The sequence below is a fragment of the Ammospiza nelsoni genome, chromosome 1 (assembly GCF_027579445.1).
Source record: "Ammospiza nelsoni isolate bAmmNel1 chromosome 1, bAmmNel1.pri, whole genome shotgun sequence".
Lineage (NCBI taxonomy): Eukaryota > Metazoa > Chordata > Aves > Passeriformes > Passerellidae > Ammospiza > Ammospiza nelsoni.
Genome location: NC_080633.1, coordinates 55,473,871 through 55,487,374, shown reverse-complemented (window position 1 = coordinate 55,487,374; position 13,504 = coordinate 55,473,871). Strand labels below are relative to the sequence as shown.

The following is a 13,504-nucleotide window of genomic DNA, read 5'->3' as shown; positions in this document are numbered from 1 at the left end:
AAGACAGTGGCTTTAGGACCTGAATATTAAATATTTCATAGTATGTAAACAAACACTGTTTTCCTATAAATAAAACTTAAGAATGGCCTTAGTTAGCAAATGCAACGAAGTTCAGACTTTTCCAAGACTGTTGTTAGGTCATGTGAAGTCCAACAATAACAGCTGATAAGAACCTCCCCTAAAACCTCTATATGGAGCATAATGTGAAAGTAACATGAATTCAACCTCGGCTTTCTCTCCTCTTCCTCAGTCCTCAGATATTTGTGTTCCAATTTGTGTTTCAGATTTTAGTGACCACTCAAAACAGAAAGGAAACTCAGTCAAAGCTGCTGACTCTTACTTGGTTTTGGCATCAAATCCACATAAAGCCACAAATGCCACCAAGTTTCAACATACAACCAGAGACTTTCTCAGATCTCCTTGAAAGATTTACAGGTCTCTGATGAATTTGGGCTGGAATCTGGCAAACTATGATACCAGATGAGTCTTCCTGTGACTTCCTGGCTTGCTAGAGACATCCAGAGCCCCATTTATTTGAAAAGCAAAATTCCACCATGCAGTGCTGGAAGGACATAAGCACTACCTTGCCAGGGACCCACACCCTCATCCCTTACCAAATCACCTCCTGTACATACTCACATTTCCTCTGTTGATATAGACTGTGACTTGACCCTCATCTCTGATCTCAGAAAACAAAGGTGCTCCAACCAGCAGGTCTGACAAACCATCAGAATTCAGGTCAACTGCACATAAGGAGGAGCCAAAGTAAGAGCCCATCTGTAACCAAGTTGAGTCACAACAAAGCATTCAGTATCTGCCCACACACAGCAGGAAATCAAATAGGCGTGGTTTTTGTTTGACTTGGTTATTCTTTTAATTTCACATGATGACTTGCTGCTTTATCACTCCCAAGAGAAAGCTTTAGGAATAATTCTGGCAGAAATGAAAACACTTTCCTATAACAGTGCATCAAGCCTGGATGTTTTACCAACAGAACAGAAGTTCCACATTGGGACGCACTTAAGTGAGACAATTAAAGAGCTTTCTTAGACTTAGCTTTTGCTTGTCAAATGCTTAAAGCTAGGAAGGGGTAAAATGAGTTTCCCAAACCAGACCTGGACAGTGATTATTCATGCCCAGTGCCAAAATCCCTTGAAGCTGGGCACCACAGATGATCTGAGGAAACCTTAAAGAAATAATGAAAGAAAAAAAGAAGAACAGGCAAGAGGTCATGAAAACAGGTATCTTAAGATTACCTCTTGATTACAGACTATCCTTCCCTATTCTATTTGTATTTATTTGTATAAATCACTGCCAAAAGGCCTACTGTTGTGGGTCACAGTCATTGCCTTTCCTCTCATGTACAGGCAGGTACATTGAAACAGAAACAAAGACTTTTGTTGATAAAATAATAAAAAATAAAAAGCTTTTTAGTAATAAAAAATAAAAAATAATTTTAATAATAAAAAATAAAAGCTTTTCAGTTAATACAGAACAAATGTAAACCACTTTCAATTTCCACTTTTTGTTTGATAAACTTAATTGCTTAAAATAAAGAAATACATTCATTTCACTTCATGATTTTTTAATATGGGTGAACATTGATGACTATCTCCCAGCCATAACCCACATTACAAATTTCAAAACACATTTAAACACAAGAAGGAAACCAAAAGCAAGAATGATGCTTCACCCTTATTTCATTCACTTCTGCTAGCGCAACATAAGGCATACTCTTTGAAACCAACTACAAACGATAGCCTCAAAATTAAAAGCTGCTTCAGCAGGAAACTGGGGAAGATGCCACTTCATATTTGAAACTGAGTGCTGTTTTCTACAAAGTAGGAAAATCTGAGGTTAAAGGAATAACTATTTATGTTCTTGAAAGCTTTTGCATTCCTCATAGCAGATGCTTGACCTCCATGCCTTTAAGTTAACATTCATGAACCAGAACTATTGGACATGCTAGAAGATGGGCAGCAGCAACTCTATTCTATGCAGTCTGTAAGATTTAAAAGTTACTAAATATATAATGTAATGGTGATTGAAGAATAGTCTTTCAGTTTGTTAATGCAGATTTTTGTGCTTCTGTGGGTTTAAGGTCAGACCTCAAATATTATTTCATTCCAGTTATTTTGTAGCTTAAGTTCCCTTGTGGATTTTTTTATTTATTTTTTTAATCCAAAAAGGTTTTAAAAGAAATTTCTCATGGGTAGATTTCTCATGGGTAAGGAACAAAAGTTATGAAATCATTTTATTATGTATTCATGCAGTTTTCAGGAAAAAGCTATTATTTACTTAACTGTAACATGGTATGTTTGCAGCGTGGGTGAGTTCACAGCGTTCACAGTTCAGATAAGAAACTGAAGTTTGCAAGCTTAACATTTGTAACAAGGTACTGATTTTTCTTTTTTTGTCTGCATTTGATTTCCTAGTTCAGCCTCCATTAATAAAAAAAGAAGGAAGAAACTGGCCTGCTGTTCATATCTGCCTACCAAGAATGTCCGAGCAATGAACTTTCACACCACTGGGGAGGATGCAGCATTTTATGAGCGCTCATTGCTGTGAGCTCTCCAAGCAGCGCTCATTGCTGAGCAGGTCTGGTTTTGCTTCTACCACAAAACAAAAGAAAAAACAACAACCAAACAAAAAAGGTGATTTAGCATAGCCTTCTTCTTAAAATAAAATTCTCATTTGGATTTTAGAGAATTTATAGAAGAATGCAAAAGAGCCCTAGAAGTTTTGAATTATGTAAATACTTGATTAGTTAAGTTACATATAACAGTAAAGCAATTAAATTGAAAAGGAAAAAGTTTTGACTAAGACCTGGAAAGTTTCTGATGGCTCTGTTTATTAGGTTCATGAGTAGTCAGAAGCACATCCTTAGAAACATTTAAAACCCAAGAGGGAAAGAAATTAACAGGAAGCAATCAAACACAAGAGACGCCCTGGATGAACTGGGAGGTCTTTTCCTTTCAAGATGTCTGTAATTCTGCTAGTGCAGAGAAAGTAAAATTCTGGAGAGGCCCTAAAATACAAGTCACACCACGCACCTAAACATGCTTGTGGCTTATTTCATTAAATTCAGTAAATTAACATCCCCTATTCCAGACCAGTTTTTAAATACTGCAACTGTGTCTTGCTGGGAAAAAAATAACAAGTTATAGTAACACTCCAACCTGAGGATACAAGTAAACACCTTAGCTCTTCCTGAGGGCAGCAGGTCTTCCCAGAGCCAAAAGCCTCCAGAAACCTTTTTTTTTTTTTTAATTTCTTATCCTTCCAGAAGAACACAAGAGACCCCAGATAAGAGGTATCATTTAATCACTAAGTTACTCCTAAATAAAGCATTTTTTGTTGTTACCTATAGCTAGACATATTGTCCATTTTGTTTCTCCTGCAATACAGCTCCAGTAAGCCCCCAAATGAAGAACACAAGCTGTTCCCCATTCAAACACAGCACCACAGTGGAGAAGCTAGATCCCACTAACATTCACTAAATTTCCCACATCTCAGAGGTACTGCTACAGTCACATAAAACTAAAGAGAACCACTATTACAATTTTCAGCAAGACCTTCTATTTCAGTCACATGGACATTGAGCAGACATTGCAGTCACGACTGCTACTGAAGAAATGGCATACAGCTGATCTGTAAAATAGGTTTAGCTCTTCTGGGAGGGCTTGCTGGACAACTTATGAAGGAGTGGAATGAAAATGATGCTCCAGGATGACTCTGCCATTATTTCTGACCCTTTCTACCCCCCTCCTAGTAGAAAACACACATATATAAATGCTCACCTTTTTTCCTGAAGCCTGAAAAATCTTTATTAGAGAGCCTGATTGTCTGTCTGTTCTGAAAATATAAACCTGAAAGATGAAAAAAGAAAATAAGTTTACCAATACTAACTATGAAGCACTTGTGCTTTCTAAATAATATCTAAATCATGATCATGACTATTCCCACGATCCAACTTCATGACCACTTTACTGGTCAGTCTTCTTTTAAAAGATGACACAGAGTTCTCCACTGTCCTGAAAAATCACAGGCTTGTCATAAGAAACACTGGAATATTATCTTTTTGCCTACTTTTTTTGATTCACTCATGTATACGCACATGTGTGCACTTAAAAGCACCTAGCCAGGCAACTTTACAACTCTCAAATAAGTGGCATCTAGAGACTGTCTGGAAATAAGTAAGGCAAAAGACTGAGAACACATAACCCTGCTCCCCTTCCCTTATCTAGTGTTCCCGTATCAAGAAAATGTGCCTGCACATACTGCATTGCAAACGTCATGATGCTTTCAACAGTGAGACTAGAAATCCCAATCAGACCACCCACAAAAATTTCCACTGTTTCTGTCTGAAGCAATTTTTAAATCAGAAAACTATTCAAATACAGCCTATTCATTGCTCATTTCCACAGGAGAAACTGTTAATCTGAAATCTTCAGGGATAAAAGTATTGATGATTCAAGTTCAAGAACGTGTCTTGTACCAAAATTTCAGATGGGGAGTACATGGCTTGTAGAAAGGGATTCCCTTCAACAGAAAGACTGGTTCAGTCAGTCTTTGAGACTCCTGTGGCATTTGACAGACTTCCTCCTAGCAGGTGCTCACTCAATTTGTAGGACAGAGGATCTCTTACTTCCAAGGCATGTGGAAGAGCCAAACACTGGAATGTGATGAGCTATTAACAGGTGGTGAGACAGAGTTCAAAGGTGTTTTCAGCCAAGAACACAGCACAGGTTTACTGTGGACAATTGCTCTATATACACAGGACTCCCTGGCTTATGCAATGGCATTTTTAGCACTAACAGAATGTTGCCAGGTGTCTCAACTCCAAACCCAATCTTAAATAATGACAATCTTTGTGACTTTGGAAAAATGACCCAGTCTCATTAAGAATCTTGGCTTTAACTTAAGTGAAAAGGTGTGACAATGCTAATCACTTTCTATCAGAGAAGTGGAAAAGATCAGCTTATTAGAGTATTTGGAAAGCAGAACAGGACTGCTCATGGTAATGTTCTGTATTCAGCACTTCTTACCAACACTTTGCCATGTGTTCCTGCTACCCCCATCCCATGCCAAGGGAGAATACTGTAAGCTTTAGAGACTAGAGCAGTAGTCTTTAAACTACAGAGCCAGCTTCTTTCTTGTGGCTCTCTTGCTATCAGGTGTGTTTCCACACCCTCCCCCTTGTAGAGAAATTAAATTTGTTCCACAGAAAAAGCACCTTGGAAGGAAGGTGCACTGTAGCAGCCATAACAGAATACCTGGGATAAGGCATCTCTGTCTTTCTCATGCAGATGTCTTCTCACTAGCAACTGTGGTGCTGCTATTTCCTGTACACCCTAGTCATGCCAGATCAGGTGTAAGTACCAAGTTCATCCACTACTTTTATCCCATTTCCTCCCCTTGCACTGCTCCCCCAGGACATGTTCACTATCAAAAATAATCTGCCTGAACAGGATAGCGTTCCTGGTAGTGAAGACTTCTCACAACATGATTCAGCTACAACTCATGTCACTAAAGAGCATGAGAGTCAGAGGTAGGAAGATGGAAGGGGGCTGCAGGATATCTCTGCTCAAGCAAGCGGTGACAGGAATGCCCCAAAAGGATTGCATTTTGAAGAAAGAGAGACAAAAGCAGATCCTTTACACTCCTTGTCTCCCTCTCCCCACTCCCACTTTTTCCACCTTTCATTTAGAAGAGTATAAGAGGTCACAGTGCTCACCCTCAACCAGCTTCTCCAACAGCACGTGGATACTCAGCACGGGAGAACCTGGCTTGCTGAACTCACTAGCCATTCACTTGTTTACATCTTTGAGACATTGAACCCATATATGCCCATAGGAAGATCTTTTTTGTTTCCTTCCTTCTTAAGAGACTATCACCAAGATTTCTAAGTATAGCTGGCAAAAACCCGGACTCTAATGCACTAAACATCAAAGTATTATGAAGCTTAAAAATGGCATCAAATCGCCTAATCTCATTCTACTAGAGATGTTATCTTGAAGTAAATACTGAAATAGTCAAATGTGTGAATAAAAGAAGCAGAAGACAAATTCTCTTTTACAAGTATTTTCATTTCTAGGAAAGTTTTAAGTAATACCTAAACCTAAACAAAAGCAGTGTGAAAGAGATCTTGTCGGTGTCTCATTAAAATGAGTATTGTAAGGACTGTGTGGGAAAGAGAGGGAAGAAGGGCAAAGGATGCGATGCATCAGGAAGGACAGGTTGAGAAAATCTGACAGCTTCACCAAACTACCTCATCTCTCCCCTGCTCAGTGCTCAAAACTACCCTGCAGACAAAAAATTCTTGTCTTCTCATACACATTAGAACTGAATCAATATTACATTTCGTGCAGTGTTGCATCCAACCCACATCACTGTTTGATAAAGAGCCACACCTTTCCGATGCCTCCGTCCTGGGGAGCTCCTCCCACAATGTCAGTCGTAGTCGGCTGAGAGAAATGACCTGCTGTCACCGCATATCCTGAGTAGTAAATGAAATAAATAAATAACTGTGACAGGAAAACAGATCAACCAGGCAGATCAGGCTTATAAGGCTTCCCTGCTCCAGGGCTGTACTGAAGAGTTCAACAACCTTTCTGCTCAGGATGGACCAATATTCTGTTCAAAAGTTCATGGGGAAGGGAAATGAGAGTGCACTCCCCAGTACCCTTCCAAAAGCTGAGACAAGAAAGCCATGTGTGTGGAGATGACCAAGGGACACAAGGAGCTCATACTGGGAGCAGTTTGCCAACTGTAAGTCAAGAGAGGGAAGCAGTAAAACAGGGAAAGGCATACACAAAAAGAGAAAAGCAATCATATGACCACAGTGAAAGTATCATGTCAAAGAGCAACAGTCCCACTTGGATCCGACAGGAGTGTTCTCCTTTGGCTAAAATCACTGCCCAGGAAGCCTTGGAAAACCATGTTCCTTTTTTGTTGGGGGAAACAGAAAAGGACATTAGGCAAAGAGAAGTCAATAGCTTACAAAGATTTTTTCAAGGCAAGAAGAAAAATGGGACGATATATCAAAGAAAAAAAAGTGTATTTGAAATAAAAGGATCAAAGATTCAGCTTTATTTCTTATAATAATATAATATATATAAAATAAAAATGAGTAGAGTAGCTTTCCTTCTAAGGCTCTTTTGTATTTGCCTTGCTCTTTTACTACAAATTATGAGGCTCTCATCAACATAGTAAACACTATAGTTCAAGCCTATCAGTGGCAAAACCTATTTATGTCTGCAAACAGGTAAACATTAACTCTTCACTTAGCTATCACCAAGCAGTATCTACAAAATTATGGTTTCTTAAATATTAAAGTTTAAGGGGACAATGAGAGGTCAGTGCAAGACTTTAATCAAATAGCATCAACCTGCTGAAATGCCTTCTAGGTCTCAACAGTCTTAGGCACTTCAGATTAAGTGGAAGCCTTTAAATTAAGCATTTCAGGGACAACATTAGCTGGTTTTAGAGCAAGTAAAACCAATTGAGTTAAAGATGTACCTATATCCAAACCTTTCAGAACTTCCTTCAGTTGCCAATAACACATTTATAGTGTGTTATTTTTGTTGAAATAAATGCATCTGCAATACAAATTCTGTAATTAGTTGTTGCACTTGTTTTAAAGGCGCATGTAAGCAGACATGCAGTTCAACTAGTAACAAATAATTTGCCTGTTACAGGGCAAAGGCAAGAATGTTGAGAAGCCCACCACAATCCAATGTGCTGTTAAAATGCCTTTTCTATATTAGTCCAAAAAATTACAACAAAGTGTGGAGGGAGGGTGCTAGAACAAGGAGAGAAAAACTGAGTATTTTGAATGTTTCTTTGCTTCCAGATAAGTATCATTTTAATTCAAATATTCTTCTTTTCACACTTTTTATAAAAATACATCACCACAGAAACAAACACTACCAACTTTATAGCATCAAAGCCTTGAAACACATTGTTGGACAATTTCCTATTCACAGCGAGCACTAGAGAGCTGCTTACCAAGATATGTGTACCTCCTGGCTATCACAGCATCATCATTCAGCTTGTAGTATGTGTTGTCAGTGAGATTCAGTACTTTGACAGTTCCTGTCCAATAATAAGATCCTGGTGCCCCCATGATAACCAGCTCCTACAACAGGAAAAAACAGAGGTGTGTGGGGAAAAGGGTAGGAGGAAAAAATAGCAATCAAAACTTTACATATTAATGGAGAAGGGACAGGATATTTACTTAAAACACCAATAATAAGTCTATCTGTAACAACCTCCATTCTGTGTGCATTTGGACAGTATCCTTCCTTCTTCCCAAATCTGGAGGTGACTGCATACACCCTAGTGACAGGCTGCCTTTTTACAGTCCACTTCTGCTCGGCACTTCTGCTGCAACAGAAGACTTTCCTCAACTTTACTAACTATCAAGCTTATCCCTTACCAACCATCAAGTTTATCCCGACTCCCTGATAGTTCTCTGAAAAATCTCTCTACTTCTGCCTTTCCCAAACATCCTTCAGAAGACCCAGAGCCAGAAGTACTTCAGCCCACCCAGAGCCCATCACTCAGCTACAGATCACGCCCTGATACTGGCTGACATGCTATACTAACTAACCATGATGGAAACAGCATCAAGGATTTTGATTTTACAACTGTGAAGCTAAACAGCTGCCATGCACTCAACAAGCAGGATGTGTGTTATGTTCTACATGGAACATTTTGCCCAGCTCTGTTATCAGACACTCTGAGAGACAACCTGAATATAAGAGTCATCATAGCATCATAAAATGGTTTGGGAGTGTTACAGACAACCAGACTGATTTACCATTTTGAAAGACCATAGAAATCAGGCACAGTTTCATCCAGCATTCAAAGGTAGATGGTCATGGATAGTATTTTTGAGTCAAAATCCACAGTACATTTACATTCAAGAGAAATTCACAAAATGTTGTCCCAAAACATCCAGCATCCCTGCAGAAAAACCTTGCTCCTGGATGTGGTTTTAAATACCTCCAGCAAGGGACCAAATTAAGCCTGCAGAGCATTAACCCCAGGAAGTTCTCCATCCCCCAAGAAGACATGAACAGCTGCTTTCCTCACATCTCCATTCAATGTAAGTCATGGGTGGACTCCATCCTTGTAGGAAATTGCTATCATACCCGAGTCCCCTTCAGGTGACCAGTTCCAGCTGGGGGGAGATGTAAAACAAGGGATTCTCCTAATACGACTACAGGGACAGGAATACAAAACCAACCAAAGAGCAGCATGTGCTTAGAAATAGCTTTTTCCTTGTAATGGGCCATACCTGTCAGGTCACTTACTGACAGGAAAAACTACCATCCACAGCACTGAATACAGGATAGAGGGTCTCCTGTTTGACCCAAAAAGCCATTTATCTGCATTTCCTGCTGCCATCAGACTGATGTGATAAAAGTTCAAAGGTATCTTTTGAACTAGGGTAGCAAAGGAAAATTTAAGCCTGGGAACAGAAACAGGCTGGGGAGAGCAGAAAGTCAGGAAACAGCTGCTGCTGCTGGCTGAACATCCAGTTACCAGACAGTGCCCTTGTGGCAACAGTGCCTGCCATCCCAGTTTACTGAAATGGCAAAAGGCAATTTCTGAAAGAGAAAACCTTTATTCTGTTTGTATCAGTCTGGACAATACATTCTGTAGATCAGTGCATATATATAATTAGGAGAGGGTATGTGTTCTTAAAAATTTTAAAATAAAACCAAAACACACAAGTGAAAAAGGCACAACCCTGAAACATTAACAAAAGAAAAAAATCCAAGCATAAGGGAACAAATTAATTCTTCACAAAACTGAAACATGGCTGATAGACTTCTGTCCAGAAAAGAATGTGGTCAAGTATTTAAAACAACTGTGGTGTGTATGTTCTACCACATTTTTTTACTCCATCTTGCTGCAACAAAGAACTGTAGCAGAACTGAAAAAAAGTGTTTATCTTCTATATGCGTGTGCATCATATTCATGCACATGTACACATACATAAACAAAATTACTCAAGAAAGACTTTTACATCATCACTTAAAGAGCTAATGACCTCTATGCAAGTTTTGGGATATACATAATAAGAATATTCCCTGAAGACATTTCCAGAGTCAATTCATTTATACTTGTCCACAGACCTTGAGAGACACATGCACATATGTATGAACCACTGTGCAAGAAACAGACACCTGAGAAACTAGAAATGGCAAAGGAGTGTTTGCTGGCAGGAAGGGACCATTCTCAGCACTCAGCCCACTGTCCAAGCCATACTTGGGAATCTCCTCCTGGGACATGCAACAGGAGAGCCACTTACCCACCCCAAGCTTTCCATGCATGTGTCCCGGCTCACCTTGGTAAAGAAGCCTGCGATCCCTGCTTGGCATGAACCGTGCTCCTCTCCATACTTCTTCTTGTACTCTGGATGGAAGAAGGGAAGAAAACAAACTGTGGTCATCCCTGGCACAGCACACACTCTTCACCTGAGCCACCTATGTTTCTATCACACAGCCTGGAGAGACACCAGCATGCAGGGCTCTGGGTTTCATCAGTGGATCAGCCACCAAGATGCAGCAAGCAGCACACCCACCCACATCGGGGAGTATCACAAGCAGGCAGCTGGGGAGGGAGGCCAGAGTGCCCCTAGAGATGCTAAACAAGCAGTGCCACAGCAGCCATGAAAAGACCAGCAGCATCACTCCAGTAAAGGTGCATTAGAGAAGGCCATCTGTAGCAGATCACCACAGCTCAGAAAGGGGAAGCAAAAAGTGATGCACATCCCTGTGTGCCTCCTAGAGACTGTGCTCTTGGAGGTTTAACACTCAGGCCCATTACCTCAAAGAAATAAAGTGATATTCCCCTACAATGACAGTCATCAAAGTGCCCAGAAGCATTCCTGGTGAGGGTGCTTCAGGACACAAGTTCCAGGAAGAAAACAGTGACTGAGGAAAAGACGTTTTTCTACTGGATCAGACAACAGTCTCTTTTGCAGGATATTTATTTCTGCTGCTTTTCATGACCACGTGCTTAGAGCTCCCAGTTCACAGGGAACCCAACCAGCACCCTACAGCTTTTGTTTATGGATTTTACATAGCAATCATTTGCCCTCTCAAACTTGAGGCATTTTTACTTTATCTTTTAGATGATGAGAAAATAAATATTTCTAGGAATACATTAAGTTCACAGTGAGGAGCAGGAAAAAGAGAAAAAAAAAGAAAATCACTTTCCACCCTACTCTAATTCATATATTTTCATCTTGGAAGTATTTGAAACTTACAGCTGGATCAGAGCCCTTCCAGTTTTTTTCCAGAGCATTATTTTCAAATATCTACCATACTACCACTATTTCCTGTATATTACAGTAATTCATGTTCAGAAACAATTTAGCATATAACCTGATAACTGTGAAACTTTTTTATACTTTTTTTACTTTTTTTTTATTTTAAGCTTCATTAATTATAATGAAATTGATGAGCAAACTGCCTCTGGAACCAAGCAAGTTCCTTTGGAGTTGCATTTTGTCTTATTGAAGATCAGAAGGAATTAATTATAAAAAATGCTGCCTTCTTGCAAAATATTTTATGTAGACATAAGTACACACACACACACACCATTCTCCCTTTTGTACTACACAGAGTCTCTTCCTAACATCATAAAGACGTTCAGAATTTCAGACATTTGCTGAGGTCATACCAGTAGCACAGGGAAAAGCTCAGCTGGAGACACCATGCAGAATAGAGACTTGATCCACAAATTACAGTCCCAATGCCCAACACTCTTGGCCAAGGTAGGGTCCTGACAAAGTGAGATGCATCCCAGCAGACCAGAAGCACAGCTGGGTCTCCTAATGGCAACCCATGTGAAATGACAATTTCACTGAGAACTGAAGCCCATATTAGCCCATAGCTATTCAGCAAGTGTTGGGGCTCTGAACTGCTAACTCTCCACATACAGATTGTCCAGTACTTGCCTGGGGAAAAATATTTTTTTATCAATGTGAACATTTTTTTCATTAAGAGAGCCAAGGAGAAGAGATTCCTCCCTCCAGCATTTCCTGAAAAATAACTCTGTGCATGTCCTAAAAGCCATGTATTCACTATAGCACGATCCCCACCCTTGCATGATGCAATGAGGAAGGTCAAAGCCCATTCAGAATTAAATCTGGTGAAAGATATCAAAGCTAACAAGAAGGGTTTCTTCAGATACATCAACAACAAAAGGGTACTAAAGAAAATGTAGATTCCACTGCTGAGCAGAAACAGGGACCCCTTGCAAGAGAAATTGCAGAGAAAGCTGAAATATTGAATGGCTTCTTTAGCTGCCCATTTTGAAGTCTGGGGTGATATTTGCTTTCTTCCTGACTTCAGGGTCTATTTGCTTCAGTCTTCACTGCCATGGCCATGACATTTCAAGTGGAAATGTAAGCATGGAGGCCCAAATACCTCAGACATCGGGGCTGTTTGAGAATTTAAAGCTCCAGTGACACAGAGGGGAGATCAGCACACCAATTTCGGGGGGAATCAAGAGAGATATCGTCCTCCCCAACAAGCCAGCAGCCCAGTACAGACAGGCACTGGGCTCCTGGATTTCTGCCTAACCCTTTCAGCACAAAACTACCCCTTCTTATCTGCTCCCCTAACTCCCATCTGCCATGATGTACACCTGCCTCCACATGCAAGCAAGATCCTTTCCACCCAAGCATCCATGGCCAAGGGGTGCCAGTCATCCTAGAGGGTCACATCCCAGCATCACAGACCTCTGTCTGCTCCCTAGAGCCCCTCTGCCTCTCCCAAGCAATAGATGAGCTCAGAAAGGGATGAAACCAGGAAGAAACCAAGATTTCTTCTACCTCACCTCCACTTCAGTGCGACACATGTCACTCATACAACATATCCAGCCAGCCAGCCATGAAGTAAAGCAACCAACTAGACAGAAATTGTGCAGTTATTATATCAGCTCACAGTTTTTGTATGTCTGAATAACAACCTTTGCAGGACATTAAATTGATTTGTTTTCACATAGCTCCAGGCAATAACTGCAATCAAGGGCAAATTTGTTATTTCTACACTTCTTTATTCTTTCCTGTCTCCCTGCTGACTGCTGTGCATTCCTGATTACAGAGACTGCAAGCCATGAAACTGCTGCAGCAGCAGCTGACAGCAAAGCAGCATGATGAGGTTGAGTCTGGAGGAGGTTGCAGCCTGTAAAGCTTCGAAGATGTGCCATGAATAATACATACAGGAAAAAAGAGAAGAAGATGGCAGTGGTTTGCAGCCAGGATGATCTCAGGTTACAAGAAAAGTGAGATGGAGGACAGAGTAATTGCATAAAACAATGCAACATGAAAAAGAATAAGATTTGATGTGCAACAATTCTGAAGGTAAATGCCCTCAAACTTTTTCTTTGAACAAAACTGTCTGCCAACTCTAAGCAAACTTGAATGTTATAACATAAACTAAGCTACAGAGTACAATAAAATAATCTATCATCCTCAAAG

At 40.1% G+C, this 13,504-nt stretch overlaps 1 protein-coding gene across 3 annotated transcripts in view; it reads right to left on the bottom strand.

Annotated features, from left to right (window-relative positions):
* ITGA9 (integrin subunit alpha 9) overlaps positions 1–13,504 on the bottom strand; it is a 209,616-nt gene that overhangs the window by 177,712 nt on the left and 18,400 nt on the right. The window contains exons 5-9 of one of the 3 annotated variants that reach the window (XM_059481708.1): positions 10,361–10,428; positions 8,011–8,140; positions 6,414–6,499; positions 3,801–3,869; positions 640–777 (exon numbers count right to left, since the gene is read on the bottom strand). In XM_059481708.1, coding sequence (XP_059337691.1) covers positions 640–777; positions 3,801–3,869; positions 6,414–6,499; positions 8,011–8,140; positions 10,361–10,428 — 491 coding nt within the window. Of the gene's footprint in view, positions 1–639; positions 778–3,800; positions 3,870–6,413; positions 6,500–8,010; positions 8,141–8,824; positions 8,880–10,360; positions 10,429–13,504 lie in introns of those variants that run through there. The other 2 variants (XM_059481726.1, XM_059481717.1) reach the window with 2 other exon arrangements.